The following is a 19,342-nucleotide window of genomic DNA, read 5'->3' on the forward strand; positions in this document are numbered from 1 at the left end:
CGCATGGCGGAGCATAATTTAGGCTTTACAGTAAATACAACTGGACATTTTCACCTACTGCACTCTATCTCCTCAGTACCTTTCATGTGTCACAGAAAAGAATTTCATCCAAACCAAAATGTAATCACAACAAAAAGATGAACCACTTAAACCCAATAGACTTTCTTGTAAAGTGGATAGTGAAAATAGCCAATATGCAAGCTCACAACGTGTCATAATGTGACACATTGTGAGCTTGTAGATCTGCTATTTTTGCCATTTCTGAGCATATAGCATATGTTACAGTACAAGCGAGAAACTAGTAGGATCGGAAAAAGGTCGAACCGAGCTCTCAGCTCTGCCCTGCCGACGGCCGCGACAGACTTTTTCGATCTTACTGGGCGTTGAAAGGTTTTGCCTATAAGAACATGCCCCCAAAACAGGCACACGGCAGGTTGAAAGTGTTTAAAATCATTGTTTGAGAACCTGGCAGACCAAACCTTGTTCTAGGACTTTGGTTCCTGGGTGGCACATGGAGTTCATGTGTTGATTGTCAATATTTGATCAGCTGATGCATACAAGAGATTAGAGTATTCTTGGAGCGCGATGCGAGATAAAGAACAGACCTACTCATCATCTTATCGGACAAGTGGCGTGACGGAACAGAACTGAGCACACAGAGCTGAGCACACGTGACGTGATGCCCGCGCATCGTGTCGTGCACGATATAGCAGATCTGCCATTTTGGGTGCGCGACACCGGGCCACACAACCAAGTATAAATCAGGCCTGAGAAATGCCTTGCTCTCACTCTGGGCAGGAAGAGTATGGGACACGCTGAGTGTTCATTTGACTCTAGGAGTCCCTTTAACAGCGGTGGTTCTCAACCTGTGGGTTGGGACCCCCAGGGGGGTCCCCACATGATTTTGGGGGGTCCCCAGAGGAAAGTGAAGTGACAATTCAAGGACTTTTAAGACCTTTTTAATCAAGAAAGAAAACAACAAACTATACTAGAAAACTGGTCAAACATTGGCCAAATAATCAGATAATGTAAGAAAGAGGCAAAACATTTGAAAATAGCCGATCTACAAGCTCACAACTGAGCTTGTAGATCGGCTATTTTTTCACAATTTTTATCTGTGGAACAGAGTCAAACAAAATTGAATGCCTCAACTCCTACATTCCGAGTGCTTATCAGGGTGAGGGGTCCCCGGCTCAAATGATTATTTTGAGGGGGTCCCCAGATCAATGATGATTATTTTGGGGGGTCACGGCCTGAAAAGGTTGAGAACCACTGCCTTCACTGGGTCCATTTTTACACTCACACTTAAAAAGGTAGGGCAAGTGATATATTTGTATTAAAAAGGTTAAAGCACTACAGTATATTCAGGTAGTAATCATTGCTATGGAGTGTTTGTTCAGTAACAAGGGCGTCTCTCCATCTCTTTAATAAAGAGAAAATGCATTTCCAGGTGGGTTGCCAATTCCCGCCAATCAGGACAGAGTACCCATTTATCAGCTTACATTTTATAGTGTTCCGGTGCCAATGTTTTGTCTGCTCGTTTCTTCGTTTCATCACTTCCAGCTTATTTATCCTGTATCCTGTGAGAGTTCTCTCTCCTGATTGGATACAATTGGTATCCCGAGCTGAAAATGCATTTTCTGTTTACTAAAGAGCTGGAGAGACGGGGGAGATAGACCACTGTTACTGAACAAACACTCTGAAACAAAAGCAATGATTGCTATCGCAGTATAGAGCTATTTAACACTGATCTTAACACAAAGGTATCGCTTACCCAACCTTTAACCCATTCAATCCGGGAAGGTGTCTCTGTCATTTTAGATTTCTTTGGCTATTCAAAAATAGCAGATATACAAGCTCATAGCGCGGCACCGAGTGCCGCGCTATGAGCTTGTATATCTGCTATTTTTGAAAAATCTTGAAAATGTGTGCAAATCTTTGAATATATATGTTTTTAAAGCGAACATTTGTAACTCAAGTATTTGCTTCTGGGGGTCCCTGGAACAAAATATTTTACAAATGTTGGCTTTAAAAATATATATATATTCTAAGATTATCACGATCTTTCAAAAATAGCAGATCTACAAGCTCATAGCGCAGCACTCGGTGCCGTGCTATGAGCTTGTAGATTTGCTATTTTTGAATATCCAAAGAAATCTTAAAATGACACACAGATGCGTTCCCGGTCTTAAATGGTTAAATGAACACTGAGGATTTTACCGGGTATATGAGCACTTTCCCTGCAGAATGCAGATCCAGACTTCTACAGCCTGTCAGTGGCTGCTATGTCCTTTTGTCTGCTGTAACAAAGACAGACACTGTGGGCTCGATGCGTTCCATCTCGTAGTTGCTAATTAATAGTAGGGGGATTTGATGGGATTCTGTCTCTTTGCCTGCATCGAGGATGAATGCTCATCTTGCCAGGGATGTGTGGGGGAAGTGGTCTTCTAGCCTGGCTGATTGATAAATTAATGACTTTTCCCAGGGAGAAGGGGAAGCATTGTGATAGTCCGGGCCAGCTCATTAAAGAGCTTGATAGAAGTGTTTATTGGATAGAGATTACAGTTTCGGGGTTGGTGAAACAAAAGAGATGTTTTTTTTTTTAAACATGGCTGCCTTTTTCATTTCTTTTGTCACTTTTCGACTCGGGGTAAAGGGCAGCCCTCTGCCTCCAAAAAATCCTGTTATCAGTTTTGTTTCTAGGAAAATGCTAGTGTGTGTGTGTGTGTGTGTGTGTGTGTGTGTGTGTGTGTGTGTGTGTGTGTGTGTGTGTGTGTGTGTGTGTGTGTGTGTGTGTGTGTGTGTGTGTGCGTGCGTCTGTGTAGGGGTGCAACAGTTAATCGAACTATGTTTGATACATGTTTGTATCAAACATGAAAATAAATACATAGAGAAAATAGGCCAAGAGTTGCAGCCCTACAGTGTGTGCGTGTGTGTGCGTGTGTGTGCGTGTGTGTGCGGCTGTGCACATGTGTGTGTGTGTGTGTGTGTGTGTGTGTGTGTGTGTGTGTGTGTGTGTGTGTGTGTGTGTGTGTGTGTGTGTGTGTGTGTGTGTATTACCTCTGCAGTGAGGCCCCTCGTCCCAGCCGTCGGAGCAGTCAGGCACGCCATCACACAACCTGCTCATTGCGATGCATATATCCAGGTCCAGGCAGCCGTGTTCGTTCACAGGACACTGGTTCACTCTGCTGTGTGGACCTGTAAACACGCACGTGAAGAAAAAAAAAACACAGCTGAGGACACACAACCAAAATCAAAGGGCCTTATTTCAAAGCCACCTTTCTACGGCCGGCGGGGGGAAACTCAACAAACAATCGACCTGTGAGCAGCTACGATCAAAGAATTAACCTGTTTAAAGTCTTACAGTGTAACGTTCATTTTGGTTGTGTTTTTGGGGACACCTCTGGTAGCTCCATTGTTATTATACAGGGTCTGTCTATGGTCTGTTAGATCTGCAATTCTCAGAATTCTGTTAAAAAATCACACCCTGTGTGAAGGTAGCGGCGCCTTTGATACATTATGTCATCGATATGTGTTTATAATGTGTTTATAGCCACGTGTCACGTGAAGCTTGACCAATCACTTTGTTGACGGGTCTGACCAATCAGGACGTTGACGGGTCTGACCAATCAGAACGTTGACAGGTCTGACCAATCAGAACGTTGACGGTGAACACGGACAAAGTCAGGTATAGAGCAGGATCTGCTCTATAAAAAAAAAAAATCACACCCAGTGTGAACATTATTATTAATCAAGCCAATCACAGCGTGTCTGCGAAGTTTGAAGTTAATTTCATCATGTGTCTCGCTAGCCAATCACAGCACGTCCTGCATAGCTTAGCCTATGGGTGTGTTTTCCACAGCATGGCGTCACAGCGAAAGACACATTTTCACGACGGAAAGAAAAACTTTCGCCACGGATGGGTCCTATGACATCACGGTCGTGATGACATTTTTTTGGGGCGGTGTAGCCGCCCCCTATAAGTGAGTTTTGGACACCGACCAAAACATTTGTGTACCCCCTAACCCTTCCATTGTTAATGCAAATCGATACTTTTTTCATATCAGCCAATCACATTACAGCTAGTGTCATCACCACTAACTGTAATGTGATTGGCTGACTTTGCAAATTCAGGACTGTGATTGACTAGCGAAACACATGTGCAGCCCTATGAATAGCAGTATGGACTTTAAAAAAAGTCATTTATCCTTTTTTTAAAGTGAGTCATGTTGTGATGACCACACACCGCCCACTTCACACTGGGTGTGATTTTTTTCTTTTCGCGGAAGCACAGTGAAACCCTTCTGTTTGCAGCAAGCAACCATCAGGGGATCGATCATACTGGAGATAAATATTCTGTGACTACTTCAAAAAGGTAAGACAATCCCTGGCAGTAGTGGGTGCACGCAGCCAGAAATAAGTCTGGCAATTGAAAAAGTTACACAAGTATGACTTTAAATGCGAGTTGGTTTCCTGTGAGCTTCAAAACTCAGGCAGAGTTCTTTCCAAAAAAAATGGAATTAAGCGCATTGCATTTCATTACGCCTTTATCGCATCATTCCAAAACCCAAGCCTCCGGAGAGAGACAGACAATCCAGCAGTCAGACAGAGAGTCTGTGGCTGAGGGGGGTGAGAGGATTCAAGTAGTCTCACGCTCTACTTAAAGCCTATGTGGTATTGGTAAGATTTGGAGAGAGCTCAGCGAAGATCAAAAGGAGAAGGCATCCTTAACGGGGCATGAGTAGCGCGGTTAAACACCTTCAATGTAATCTCCTCACTTTCCCTTCCCCTTCTTTCTCTTTCTATCTATCTGTCTGTGAAGAGACTGGAGCGCCGGGGCGCTGGAACTTGGCGTTATCTAGCCACCCAGGGCAGACCCCAGCCTTTCCCCTGTGATAAGTGGTCAGCAGCAGGGCAGGGCTGACAGCAAAGGATAAAAAAAAGAGCCTTGCGGGGGTTTCACGTTCCTTTGTGTCCCATCCGGAGAGACTCTGACCCAGAGAGCCCCCTCTCAGCCTGTAAGCTGGCAGGGAGCTGAAGGTTTATATGGTCGAGTAAGGCTTTTCAGCACGAGAGGGAGAGACTCTTTAACGCCTAATTTATGCTCTGTCGCACCACGGTGACGCGCTCCCCAAAAATAGCCAAATCTACAAGCTTCACGATGCGTCGTCGTCGCGGACGCAACAAGTTGGCGAACTTGTAGATCGACTGTTTTCTGCAGGCGACACCGTTGTGCGGCAAAATATAAATCGGGCTTATGTGTCTCACGTATACAGTATGAACACACACACACACACACACACACACACACAATGTCAGTGGTGGAAAAAGTACTCGAATGTTTTACTTAAGTAAAAGTATCAATACTGCAATATAGAAGTACTCTGTTACAAGTAAAAGTCCGGAATTCAAAATTTACGTGAGTAAAAGAACCAAAGTATTGGTATCAAAGTGTACTTAAAAGTACCAAAAGTAAAAGTACTAAAATGTTTGAAAATAGCCTAGGTACAAAATAGGGCTAAAGTGGTTAATGTGTGTTTCATAATGTAATAATTTATATCTGCAAAGTAACTAAAGTTTTCGAATAACTGTAGTGGAGTAAAAGTACAATATTTGCCTCTGAGATGTAGTGGAGTAGAAGTAAAAGTATGGACAATTGGAAATTCTCCAGTAAAGTAAAAGCACCTCAAAACTGTACTCAAGTACAGTACTTGAGTAAATGTACTTACTAAAGTTACTTTACACCACTGCACAATGTATACACAACATATGGTGAGATCGTGTGTGTGTGTCTTCATATTTGTGACACATAAACGGCACCTTTAGAGGCTCCCCCAGCCTAGATAGATCGGGTAGATAATACGTAGATACGATCGAAAGAGAGGTGGATCTATAAATAGATCAATCGATACTGTATAGATATAGATAGATACATAAGACATTCGAGACATCATCTTTGAACAAAATGCTAAAAGCATACAAAGTAGGAGAAAGAAATAAAGATAACAGAGTTTGTTTTTCTGGGCTGAGGGCCCAGAAAACTATAGGACATACTCCTGCGCAATAACATTTTTATTAGCAATTTACATGGGGGAATCAGCATAACTTTAATCCTAACCATTTTACAAAAGACCTACGAGGTAGATCTTTTAGTCTGTCTGGGCTGAGGCCAGAACATAAACGGATTCTATCTCTCTCTCTTTCTCTCTCTCTCTCTCTCCACTGCAAAGCAAATTGTTTGCCTTGCCTGTTTTTTTTTCTTCCTTTTCTTCTAATTCCTTCTTCTATGTCGTCTCTCACCCTCTTTCGCTCTCTCTCTCTCTCTCTCTAACATCTGCTGACCCATTTTAGAACAACACCAAAGAAGGGTAGGGGGTGGGGGGGGGTGGGGGTTACCTCCTGCACAGGAAGCTATCTGTACCGCTCTGGGGTTCATGTAAAGAATTTGCAGGAGCGAGGAAGGTATAGATTGTATCAGAGCATGTGCACAGACACACTGGAAAAACATAACACTGGGGGTGTTCGTTCAAAATCATCTTGAGAGTACTACAGGTCCATTATAACCCATTAAGACCTGAGGCCGATTCTACAAAATGTCTGTTTTTAGAATGTCTTCTAAAAACTGTTTTTTGAAAAAAACTTATGTTACCATGTCAGTGGTTCTCAAACTTTTTCATGTCAAGGACCCCAAAATGTATATGTATTTGGCCAAGGATCCCCATCTCAAAATATTTGGTTCCAGGGACCCCCCAGGAGCAAAGATTTGAGTTCCAAATGTTCGCTTGAAAAAATATATATTCAAAGATTTGCACACATTTTTACGATTTCTCAAAAATAGCAGATCTACAAGCTCATAGCGCGGCACTCGGTGCCGCGCTATGAGCTTGTATATCTGCTATTTTTGAATAGCCAAAGTGTAAAATAATGCTTTTTAGCTCAGCTTCTCCAGGTTAACCTCCTCAGGAGTCAAATTGACACTCAGGTTTTTGCTCTTGCACACCTGTTTTTATAGTTTGAGTTGTAGCTAGTTGCGTGCGGGGTGTGTCATACACCAAAAAATAGCTGATCTGCAAGCAACCTTGAGAAACTCACATACTGTACACACAAACACAGCGCCTTTCTAGCCTATTTTCTCAGAATGTAAGGGACTGTTGCAGACAGAACACGGTTCACGCTATCCTCCTTATTTCTTCCTCGTTTTTCAGCCGTTAAAAAGACTTTAGAACATTTCCTTTGGAACACGCACTCCACAGGTTTTCTCAATTCCAGAAAAAGGTGTGTGAAGTATCTTTTTACGTCCTTCTTGCCACGCGAGGCCAGGTGAAGCCAGATGTGGGGGGCTTTAGTGAGTCTTAAGTCAAAGTAAAAATACATCTGTCTCTGAAAGGGCCAGGTCAGAAAAATATTGGTATGAGAGTACTGAGAGACACGCCATTTAAAAAAAAACCTAAACACTGCACACACACGCACAAAAAACTGGATGACTCAGTGCTTTTGTCCTCCACATTACTTAAACAAAAACCCACAAGCACTCACTCTGAATCCATCCCATCCATCCCACAGATTAGCCATCTTAAACAGAGTTTTAAACAAGAGTTTTAAAACACAGCACAGCTAGTACAAGTGCCCTAAAACCAACGAACGAGGCCCACGAAAAAAAACGAGCACATGGCCAATAGCAGCAGACAAGTCTATATAAAAGATGTGTGTCACATTCCAATAGTGAGTTAGCAGCAGCTCATACATCTGGCTTAGGGAAAAGGAGCAGTGCTCCTCTCCAGGGGATGCAAGAATTATGACAAGACCTCCCACAGCCCCGGCATCTAAGCCACCCCCTACTTTACATTCAATAAAGTGCCAGGCGAGGGATTTTCTACATGAAGTAGTTACGGAATAAGAACTAAAACCCAACCAGCGCGCGCAGGGTGAATGTATAACACTAGCATAGCCCTGCCTGTACCGATGGCTGGCTTTTAGTTTCCTGATATCAAAGACACATAACAGCACAGTGGGAGTTATACCTTGTAGAGACAGATGGAGACAAACACACAAAGGCAAGACGTTTTGCGTGTTGTGGGTTTTTGAGAAAAGTCTGCTAGGGGGAGGCCTACGTGTGCTGTCACTACGATGCTGTATGCGCCCACTCACTGCAGCCTTCAGGTGACAAATCACACCCACTCACACAGACACACACACACACACACACACACACACACTAGGGCTGTCAACTTTCCTCAGAAATGATATTCGAATATTGGTCTTAGAAATTGGCAGATATTCGAATATATTCAAATATTATTATTATAAAAAAATATTATTTTTTTTCAAAAATATATATTTTTTCAATTTTCTTTTGACAGAAACAGTACAAAAACAATGTATCGAGTGCTTGGATCCAATAAAACATATCTTGTGTTAGTTTGTATAACTTGATACATTGTTTTTTGTATTGTCCTTGTCAAATAAACATTTTTTTTTTTTTTTTTTTTTTTAATTCAAATATTAATTTTCATATTCGAATATACATATTTTCCCAATATTCTAATAATATTTGAATATCGAATATTCATTTGACAGCCCTAACACACACACACTCACGCCCACGCACGCACACAATGCTCCTCTCCCAAAAACACTCCTCTGGTTCCTCAACAGAACAGTCAGCAGACATAAGAATAGGTCTTTTGGAAAACACACTATAACAAACTGCCAGCAATACCAACAATAGAAGAACGGGAGTTCTTTAGAGTTCCACAAAACGAGTAATATCTTGGCAGGGGCTGAATAGGGACGAGCGGCAGAAGCTAAATAGAGAGGACAATATGGAGGATTAAATAACTTTGCAGCAATGACAATGGCGCTGGCCCCTTGCACCCCCCCCCCCCCCCCCCCCTCTGCTCCAGTTTGGGAAGTTGTTGGCAGTGAATTGTAATGGGCTCACTCATACAGGCAGTGGGCGCTTCCTTCCTCATCTGTCACTGGCACTGGAGGTATTACCATACAGAGCCCTGCTTAGACAGCACACACATACACACACACGCAGCCGCACGTGCACACACACAGGCACGCGCGCACGCGCGCCCACACACACACACACACACACACACACAACGTAAGCCGGTTCATAGCCAAGATTATCTGTAAACAGACTTTTAAGCGATCAATTTTTCTATTACCATAATTTGATCTTGTGATGGATGGATGGAGAATGGAAACAAAGTCCTCTCTGAATTAAGTGCAGGCACAATTAAAATGCCATGATGGCCAATGAAATAACTGTGAAAGTAGATCAGTCTCTGGCGGTGGGGGTTTTAAATCGTAGCAATAAAAAGCACGAGACAAGTTTGGTATTCAGATCGTATATAAGAGAAAGGAAAATGGGTATCGCTTACCATAAACGTATCATTATCAGGTGCAATATGAATTACAGAGGGTGAAAGGGCTGAGGGTGGGAGGGCGATATGAATACTATAGAACATTATCTCATCGCAATTAAAACATGTCCCGATTACTCCTCATTTAGAGGAAAGCATAAGGATTCACCTGTGAGTGTAGGAGTCTTCGAGACAAAGAACACTGAATCAGAACAATATATGAAGCGTTTTAAGTGCAGAGGACGTCATGCAAGACATGAATAATTACATCCCTCTTACCTATTACACACAGTAATAGGCAGGTGGTGGAAGAAGTACTGACATTTTGTTTCACTTAAGTAAAAGTATCAATACCACAAATTATGTAGAAATACTCTGTTACGTAAAGTCTGTTACGTAAACTCTGTTTACGTTAAGTAAAGGTCAGGTGTTCAAAATGTACTCGAGTAAGAGTACAAAAGCATTGGCAACAAAATATATTTAAAGTACAAAAAGTAAAAGTACTCATTAGTCATTGTGCAGTATGTCCCATTTCACAAGTTCCTCATGAATACAAATCTTTTGAAAATAGCAGATCTACAAGCTCACAACGCATCGCTTTGCGATGCGTTGTGAGCTTGCAGATCGGCTATTTTCCAAGTTTCCCAGGGCATTTTGGGCATCACTTGCTGTCGATTTGATCCCTGATTCCAATATCAAATCGACAGGAAGTGACAATTAAAGATCTGTTCTAGTGTGACATTCCCGTAGGCCCTACAACAGTCCGTAGGCCTATAGTCTCACTTCACATCTAAGAAAAAGGAATTCTTCACAATTTCAAACGGGTATAAATGTCCAAAATTACACTCAGCCCTATTAAACCCTTCATTCCAATGCTTCCACAGTCTCTAGAGTGAAATATGACTTTCAGCAAAGACAATATTTAACACGGTGTCTGAGCCTACGGGCGGTTTCAAGCAATGCATCGCTACTCGTGTCACCTTCAAATAATTCCCTGGGTATACAGAGGGGTGGGGGCGGGGGGGGGGGGGGGAACTTGGCTGCATGTAGTGGTCCTAGAGTTGTCCTAAGATTGCCTAACCACCAGCACCAACCAGGCCTCACAAGTCTGACGTCAAAGTGTCGCCCCCAATGTAATGTGTGTGCCCGCTTCTACCCCCTCAACTCCCCCAGTCCCCGTGGTTAGGTAATGACCTTAAATTTTGATTCCCTGTCGAGCTTTTGTTCCGCAGCATAAAAGCCTGTGCTTATTGCCCCTCCTCCTGTATGGCAGGCCCTGACTCCTATACAGACTGCTGTCGGCTCTAATGAACATGTCGTACATGGTGACAGCCAGGCCTAGCTGCCCACTGGCTGACTCTCCACACTCTGGGATATAGAACAATAACACTGTACCCGCGAGCATGCCGGACAGACGCACGGCCTTGTTAACCACATGACCCCCCCAACGAAGTGGTTCTCAAACTTTTTAACTCCGAAGGACCCCCGTTACTTTTGAGAGTGTACAAATGGAACCTAAATGGACCCGTATGGGCACATTTGGTTCCGACATTTGTAGCTGCTACGAAGCTACAATAAGTTGAGCTGGTTTCAACTTCGGCTACAAAGCTACTACAAAGCTGTATCTGCCAGTATGAACGCATGCATCAAAGTCACACATTTAGCAATATCTGGAGTTACAATGTGGCAACGGTACCCAAACCTTCATCAAAGTTGAGGCAGTGCAGGGACAGGTCTCACAGTGCATAATATACTGGTGCTTACACACAGTTGCCTGTGTGCTCATTTGTTGAAGATGTGGAGCGTGAAGAAAAGTACACTAAAATAATGATCACCTTTCCCGAGGCAGTATATTTATTTACTGCATCCTATGGGGCACGGCGTAACATGACTAGCAAATCGAGCAAGCTGTCAAGATGCAATTTAACCCATTAAGAACTGGAACTGTGTCATTTTTAGATTTGAGCTAAAAAGCATTATTTTACACTTTGGGCTATTCAAAAATAGCAGATATACAAGCTCATAGTGCGGCACCGAGTGCCGCGCTACGAGCTTGTAGATCTGCTATTTTTGAAAAATCGTGAAAATGTGTGCAAATCTTTGAATATAAATACTTTTAAAGCGAACATTTTTAACTCAAATCTTTGCTTCTGGGGGTCCCTGGAACAAAATATTTTGATGGGGGTCCGCGGCCAAATACATATAATTTTGGGGGTCCTTGACATGAAAAAGATTGAGCACCACTGATATAGAAACATACGTTTTTCAGAAAACTGTTGAGATTTAGGAGACATGTAGAATCGGCTTCAGGTCTCAATGGGATAAGGGAACACTGGTAAGTCCAAATATTAACATCTTTTTTCTTGCACCTGATCACTGCCAAGCATTTCCTTTTATTGAATTGCTGCCGTAAAATACAAACAAAGGCAGATCCTGTAAAGGAGGTGTATTGTTTTTCATCTCTGGCCTCAAACACAACAAAACTATCACTTTGCATAAAATACAACAGAGTTTTCCCCAATCTGACATAGAAAGAGGCACTAAAACAAAAACAAACAAACCGTGTCATCATCTGCAAGGTAGGCAAAAACGGGGTCTACAAGCCTGCCCCCAAAGTGGGGTGCCAGTGGTTAAGGCACGTACCAAATAGGCTCTGATGCCAGCGAGTCCTGGGTTCGATTCCCGGGGGCCTGGCGGACCTTTGCTGCATGTCACTCTTTACACAGTAGAATATCAACTAAAAGGCAAGAAAAGACCCCAAAAATAAACACACAAAAATGTACAATAAATAAAAGCTCAGCCCGTAGGCTCGTTTCCCCTCTGGTCAATGGCTAGGGGCTTTTGTTAAATAACAAGGAAGTCTTATGAAATGCCTTATCATTGGCCAATGAGAAAAGGGGTGGGGCAAAGATTCACCAATGCTGTAGAAATAAGCCCCACATCGGGGGCAGGGCTAAGCGACACCAATGGGAGCCCAACAACACCACCCCAGGGGCCCACCACAACCGACCTAAACACCAACCAACCGAACGGTCAACATTCCTTGAGCATTGCCGCTAACGGGGGGGGGGCTAAAATTGTCCAAGTTCCAACTGAGGGTGGCGCTAGAGAACAGATCATGGGGTCAAATCAAATCCTCCATTTACAGTATATGATGGGATATATTGTGTATAAAGTTGTCATTTTTGGTCTGAGGGTGGAGCTAGAAGAAACCTCTCGAGGTCACTCAATGGTTAGAGTTCATCCTCTGGGGTGTAGTAGTAGTAGTAGTAGTAGTAGTAGTAGTAGTAGTAGTACTAGTATTAGTCGTAGTAGTAGTATTAGTAGTAGTAGTATGTGCTCAGCACGTTTCATGGCATCCCACCCATTAGATTTGAGATATCTTGTTTACAACAGGAAACTTTGCTCTAATGGCATGTGCAGTTTCCTCTCGCGACACCATTAGATCCCCAAAGTCAACAGTTTTCATTCTCCGGGGGGGGGGGTGGGTGCTGCCTGCGTAACACAAAGTTACGCAGCACATTCCATGGCAGTCAAAGCCAGTAGTTTTTCGAGATATCGTGTTCGTAAACCAAAGTGTTGGACAGATGTCCTACTTGACAGCCATCCTCAGAGCCACCGCCGCTACGCTAGCCGGCGGGGCTAAAAAAACAACAACAACACGACATTTATATAGAGGAAGTGACTGGAGATGAGATTTGAAGAAGAGGGAACAAAGGCGGCGGCTCGACTGTGTCTAGATACTCCGCCCACACGGACAGATAGATAGAGAGGGAGACAGTGTTGCCAGATTCTGTGAGAGAAACAAGCAACCAGGTCTAGGAAAACCAGCCCCAAAAGAAGCGACTATGCGCCACGTGAGCACTTTAACATATACATCAGCTATTTGAAAATAGCAGATCTACAAGCTCACAACGCGTCGCGATGCGACGCGTTGTGAGCTTGTAGGATCGGCTATTTTCAAATCAAATCTTGCGGGGGGAAATTATAATAATAAGCAGATCTGGCAACCCTGGAGGGAGACAGAAAAAAAAAAGAAAGAGGGAGAGAGGGTGGTGTAGAGGAGAGACAGTCAAGAGAGGCAAAGTGGTGCCTGTGTGGCGTGAGAAAGCCCTGTGTTCTCTGTCCGTTGATAGGCCGGTGAGGCTGAGGAGGGCTCAGGCCCCACAGACCAGGGGGATTTACAGGGCTTTGCTCCTTCCTCTGGTGGAAGCAGTAGTGCCCCTCCCTGCCCCTCCAGACCCTCTCCTGTCCCCCCTGCCCGGTGCCCCCTCTATGTGTGTACAACAAACTGGTTCCCATTATGGACGACTATATGAGAGGCCCTCCCTGCAACTTTTACTGTAAAAGGCTTGTTTCCATAAAAAGAGATCAGGGCTTATTTCCATTTTCTTCCTGCAGCCCCTGAATGCTAATCTGTTCCATTTCCACCACCAGTAAAGGGTGAAAAAAAGAAAAAGAAAACAGGACCGGGGTCTAATAATAACGGGCGTGGCTTCCCCTGTGGATGTCTGATGTCATTGTCTATGATGTCATATTGATGACATCAGACCCAACTAGAAAATGTGCTCCTCGGAGCACAGGTCTCCGCCAGTACTGTTCCTGATTAATCCTGTCTTACCTCACTTCAAAAGATATAAATGATCTTTTGAAGTGACACACCTATTTATAGGTCTCTATTTCATCATGCGTCTCGCTAGCCAATCAAAGCACACCCTTTCAACATATTGTCACGTGTCACGTGAAGCTTGACCAATGTTAGCTTGGTGGACACACGGAAGGACGAGAACGAAAACATAGTCTCCTGGCGGAGACAAATATGGAGGAACGAGGGGGGGTGGTGGATCACGGATTATGAATTCACAAAATGTGGAGAAAAAATAATTAGCCAGTGGTTGTGAGATCAGACAGACAAAATCTTCTAGCCCAGTGGTTTCCATAAATTATGTTTAGCTACTTTTTGGATTTTTTAAAAATCTTTTGAAATGACAAGGTTTTACAGGTAATGTACCGTCCTATTTTTACGACCCATAAAAATGGGTCCGCGATGCAAAAAAATGCCTCCCTACCCATTGTTTGGGAAACACAGTTCTAGACGCCTCGCCCCCCCCCCCCCTGGGACCCACCACGCCATAAAAAAGCAGGCATCTTCTTTTCTCTTGGATCACTCCTTCAGTGATGTGCCTCCTCTCCGCTCCACAGGCGTTTTCCACCCTCCATCACCTCCCATCCCTACATCCCTCTGTCTGGCTCCTCAGGGTCGTCTTGGAGAGGCTGCCGAGGCGTGACAGTCGGGCCAGCCGGCCCACACAAAGGGGCCAGACTGGCTGCCCCCTCCAGCTGGGGGCCCAAGGGCAAGAGATGGGACAGATAACCTTGATGTGTGGCCCACGCTGGCCCACCTCGGGCCAGCTGCAAGGGAGATGATAACTCAATCTCCCCCCCCCGTCAGAACTTCCTTTAAGGTTTCTGCCACGGTCCAGGCCACAGCATCCACCGCCAAGTACTGTACCAGTGTGTGTGTGTGTGTGTGTGTGTGTGTGGGGTGGACTCTCACCACTACAAACGCTACGCTGCGAGTGCCTTTAACCCATTAAGATCTGAAGAAGATTCTACAAGTGTCTTCTAAATCACCAACAGTATTCTGAAAAAAACGTAGGTTTCTATATCACTGGTGCTCAATCTTTTTCATGTCAAGGACCCCCAAAATGATATGAATTTGGCTGTGGACCCCCATCTCAAAATATTTTGTTCCAGGGACCCCCAGAAGCAAAGATTGGTGTTAAAAATGTTTGCTTTAAAACAATATATATTCAAATATTTGCACCCATTTTCACGATTTTTCAAAAATAGCAGATCTACAAGCTCGTAGCGCGGCACTCGGTGCCGCGCTATGAGCTTGTAGATCTGCTATTTTTGAATAGCCCAAAGTGTAAAATAATGCATTTTTTTTTAGCTCAAATCAAAAAGTGACACAGATGCGTTCCAGGTCTCAACGGGTTAACCTCTATAGGCATGGGTCCACATCTATTTCATCACAACATGACATTCCATGGGATATCCCCTCGATATTGCATTCCTGGATCAAGTCGGGGGAAAACGGTGAGGCTGGAAGTTAAAAACTGGGCTTGAACAGTGAAGGAAACGTCTGATTCCACTTAGTTTGTGTGTGTGTTTGTGCGCGCGTGTGTGTGTGTGTGTGTGTGTGTGTGTGTGTGTGTGTGTGTGTGTGTGTGTGTGTGTGTGTGTGTGTGTGTGTGTGTGTGTGTGTGAAAGTGTACGGAGCTGACTGAGACGTCACACACACCGTTTCAGGTCCGACCCTGCAGAAGGGAGGGGCTGGACATTAAGCAAGCGGTAATTGTGCTGAATTATCATCTCATTTTCTCACCATGAACGGAAGTGGTTAACGCAGCGCGTGAATAGAAGGGCAGCCTATTTTGCATGATCCACATGCGGTCCACCCCCCTGCCTCCTCCATGTCCAAAAATCAGGGGCAAAAAGTTGAACAGAGAATTAGCGGGGGCTGGCCAACTGTTGCATAACGTCGCTGTTGTTGGGCAGAAACCTCGTATCTCCTTATTTCAACTTTGTATGTTGTTTTTTTTGTCGTTGTACAAGAGTGTCGAGAAAAGGTTGGCGAAAGTATCTAATCTACAAGCTCACGCGTCGCATAGCTATTTTAGAAACATATTGATGTGTGTCTGTGGGTTTAACAAAATATTGAACCAAAGACAAGTATCAACACGTGCTTGTGACTAAATCAGGGGTCTTCAACGTTTTCAGGCCAAGGACCCCCCTAGCTGAGAGAGAGAGAGATGAAGCAGGGACCCCCTCTATACTGTATACAATTGTGTTTCAGATTAAACTTTTTTTGTTTACTTGGTCTGTTCTTTTTTCCCCTCGACACCTATACCAGTTTGCCAAAAAATAGCCGATCTACAAGCTCACAACGCCTCGCGCTGCGAGGCGTTGTGAGCTTGTAGATCGGCTATTTTTGGCTAAAGTTCTCCCCAGAAAAGGGATGGTAGGGTTCAAGTGGTTAACCCTTTAAGGCCTGAGGTTCCGATTCTACAAAATGTCTTCTAAATCCAAACAGTTTTTTGAAAAAAACGTATGTTGCTATGTCAGTGGTTTTCAAACTTTTTAATGTCAAGGACCCCAAAATGACATGTATTTGGCCCGCAGACCCCCATCTCAAAATATTTTGTTCCAGGGACCCCCCAGAAGCAAAGATTTGAGTTACAAATGTTCGCTTTAAAAATACATATATTCAAAGATTTGCACACATTTTCACGATTTTTCAAAAATAGCAGATCTACAAGTTCATAGCGCGGCGCGCTATGAACTTGTATATCTGCTATTTTTGAATAGCCAAAGTGTAAAATAATGCTTTTTTTTAGCTCAAATCAAAAAATGACACAGATGCCTCTTCAGGTCTTAATGATGTTACGGTAAACAAAAAAATCATATCACACAACAATTTGGCGGACCCCCTGTAGTAACTCTGAGGACCCCCTGGTAAAAGACCCCTGGACTAAATAATAACTACAGAGATACAAGGTTTCCAAACCCGACAGCGATAAGGCCTTGGATCATGAAAAGGATTCCTTTATGGTAAGCACTTCTCATGACGGAGAAAGTGCTTACATCCTAGAGGCTTATTCAAACATCTGTTCCCATTCTCTGGCATCGACCACAATGAATGTGGCTCATGCAAGCGTCGTAATTGCACACAGGCTTCAGGGATTCTTGTCCTCAGTCCTTTCACAGTCCTTTTCCAGAGAGAGAGAACTGTGTTGAAGAAGATGGAATCAAGAGTTGTGACACAGCGCATTCTGTTTTAACCCATTCAGACCGGGAACGCATTTTCTGTGTCATTTTAAGATTTCTTTGGCTATTCGAAAATAGCAGATCGACAAGCTCATAGCGCGGCACCAAGTGCCGCTCTATGAGCTTGTAGATCTGCTATTTTTTTTTAAATCTTGATTTTTTTTTTGAAAATGTTTCAATATATTCTTTTTTAAAGAGAACATTTTTGACTCAAATCTTTGCTTCTGGGGGGTCCCTGGCACAACATATTTTGAGATGGGGGTCCGTGGGCAAAATATATATAATTTTGGGGGTCCTTGACATGAAAAACTTGACAGAACCACTGATATAGAAACATACGTTTTTCAAAAAACTGTAGGATTTAGAAGACATTTTGTAGAATCCCCCCGAAGCAAAGATTTGAGTTAAAAATGTTCGCTTTAAAAATATATATATATATTCAAAGATTTGCACAAATGTTCAGGATTTTTCAAAAAATAGCAGACATACAAGCTCATAGCTATGAGCTTGTATGTCTGCTATTTTTGAATAGCCCAAAGAAATCAAAAGATGACACACATTCTTTCCCGGTCTAAGTGGGTTAAAGAAAGCGGTATGCATGCAAACTAAAGAGCAAACAGAATGATGCAAAATTTAACAGCAGTATTAGAAAAAGGGTTCAAAAACAATGACAGCTAATCCCTATATGCATCCCTAATATCGTTGCTGTCAGGCAGAAACCTTGTATCTCCATATTTCAACCTTTTTATGTTTGTTTTTTTTCGTAAATGAATGCCCTTCTTCATCACACAAGAGCGTCACACAAAAGTAGTGAAAATAGCAGATCTGCAAGCTCACAACGTGCCGCGAAGCGACGCGTTGCGAGCATGTAGAATGACTATTTTTCAATATTTTTTCAATTATTTTTAAATAATAATAAAAAAGGAACGGTTTTGCACATACACGGTTTCCACCCGACAGACAGCAACGACATACAACTTCCTTTCCACAAAGATAATTTCGTGGAGGTGTCAACTGTCACGACATTTGAGTCAGCAAGTGAACTATTATTTAAACCGTCTGTCAACCTCGCACTCGGTTATTGTTTTGAAATGTCACGGCCTCATTACATTATCTTCCACTATCCATCCCAACCGCACGCAGCAGGGAAATAAGGAACAGAAAAGAAGGGAATAAAGACGTTGGCTTCTGCTGATGCAGAACTGGCAAAACAGACGGAAATAGCTTACAGTGCAAGATGTTCCAACACATTTACTTCTGCTCTCTGATCCTAATCTGTTGTAGGTGAAGCCCTTTCCTAGTATTTTTGTTTTCTCTCAGGGAGAAAAAAACGGACAGCCTCCACAGGGACTCCTGTGTAGTGTACTAAAATGCAAGCTCAGCAAGAGGGAATATATGAAGTGAACCCATTACACATTACAGCAACAACAACAACAACCAGACAACTTTAATTATGACATACATCTTTCTGGCCCCACACCTGACCAATCCCATGTGGAGCCCTGGTGCACCTGGGCAACACTAGCAGACGATACAAAACGACAAACGATACAAAACGACCAAGCCTGGTCCAGCTACCCTGTCGCAGAGTCGCCGTTCAAGTGTTGCTCGATATGCGGGTTCACGTCACAGCGTATGCATGTCCTTGTGTGGGAGCAATGAGGAAATTATTATTATTGGGTTAACCCATTAGGACCTGGAACTGTGTCATTTTTAGATTTGAGCTAAAAAGCATTATTTTACACTTTGGGCTATTCAAAAATAGCAGATATACAAGCTCATAGCGCGGCACCGAGTGCCGCGCTACGAGCTTGTTGATCTGCTATTTTTGAAAAATCGTGAAAATGTGTGCAAATCTTTGAATATATATATTTTTAAAGCGAACATTTTTAACTCAAATCTTTGCTTCTGGGGGGTCCCTGGAACAATATATTTTGATGGGGGTCGGCGGCCAAATACATATCATTTTGGGGATCCTTGACATGAAAAAGATTGAGCAACACTGATATAGAAACATACGTTTTTCAGAATACTGTTGGGATTTAGGAGACATGTAGAATCGGCTTCAGGTCTCAAGGTAACTGGCAGACCACAACAATTTGTTTTCCCCCCATTACAGGCAGGAATTGTCTGGA

The 19,342-nt window shown here is 43.3% G+C and overlaps 2 protein-coding genes across 2 annotated transcripts in view; one reads left to right on the forward strand and one right to left on the reverse strand.

Annotated features, from left to right (window-relative positions):
* The window catches only part of esyt1a (extended synaptotagmin-like protein 1a), a 349,848-nt gene that overhangs the window by 257,484 nt on the left and 73,022 nt on the right, over nucleotides 1–19,342 (forward strand). The gene's annotated exons all lie outside the window — the stretch shown is intronic.
* The window catches only part of lrp1ab (low density lipoprotein receptor-related protein 1Ab), a 197,559-nt gene that overhangs the window by 145,203 nt on the left and 33,014 nt on the right, over nucleotides 1–19,342 (reverse strand). The window contains exon 3 of the mRNA XM_084069511.1: nucleotides 3,061–3,198. Within this exon, the coding sequence (XP_083925637.1) occupies nucleotides 3,061–3,198 (138 nt within the window). The remainder of the gene's footprint in view (nucleotides 1–3,060; nucleotides 3,199–19,342) is intronic.

The sequence above is a fragment of the Gymnoscopelus microlampas genome (genome assembly GCF_963454915.1).
Source record: "Gymnoscopelus microlampas genome assembly, chromosome: 10".
Classification (NCBI taxonomy): Eukaryota; Metazoa; Chordata; class Actinopteri; order Myctophiformes; family Myctophidae; genus Gymnoscopelus; species Gymnoscopelus microlampas.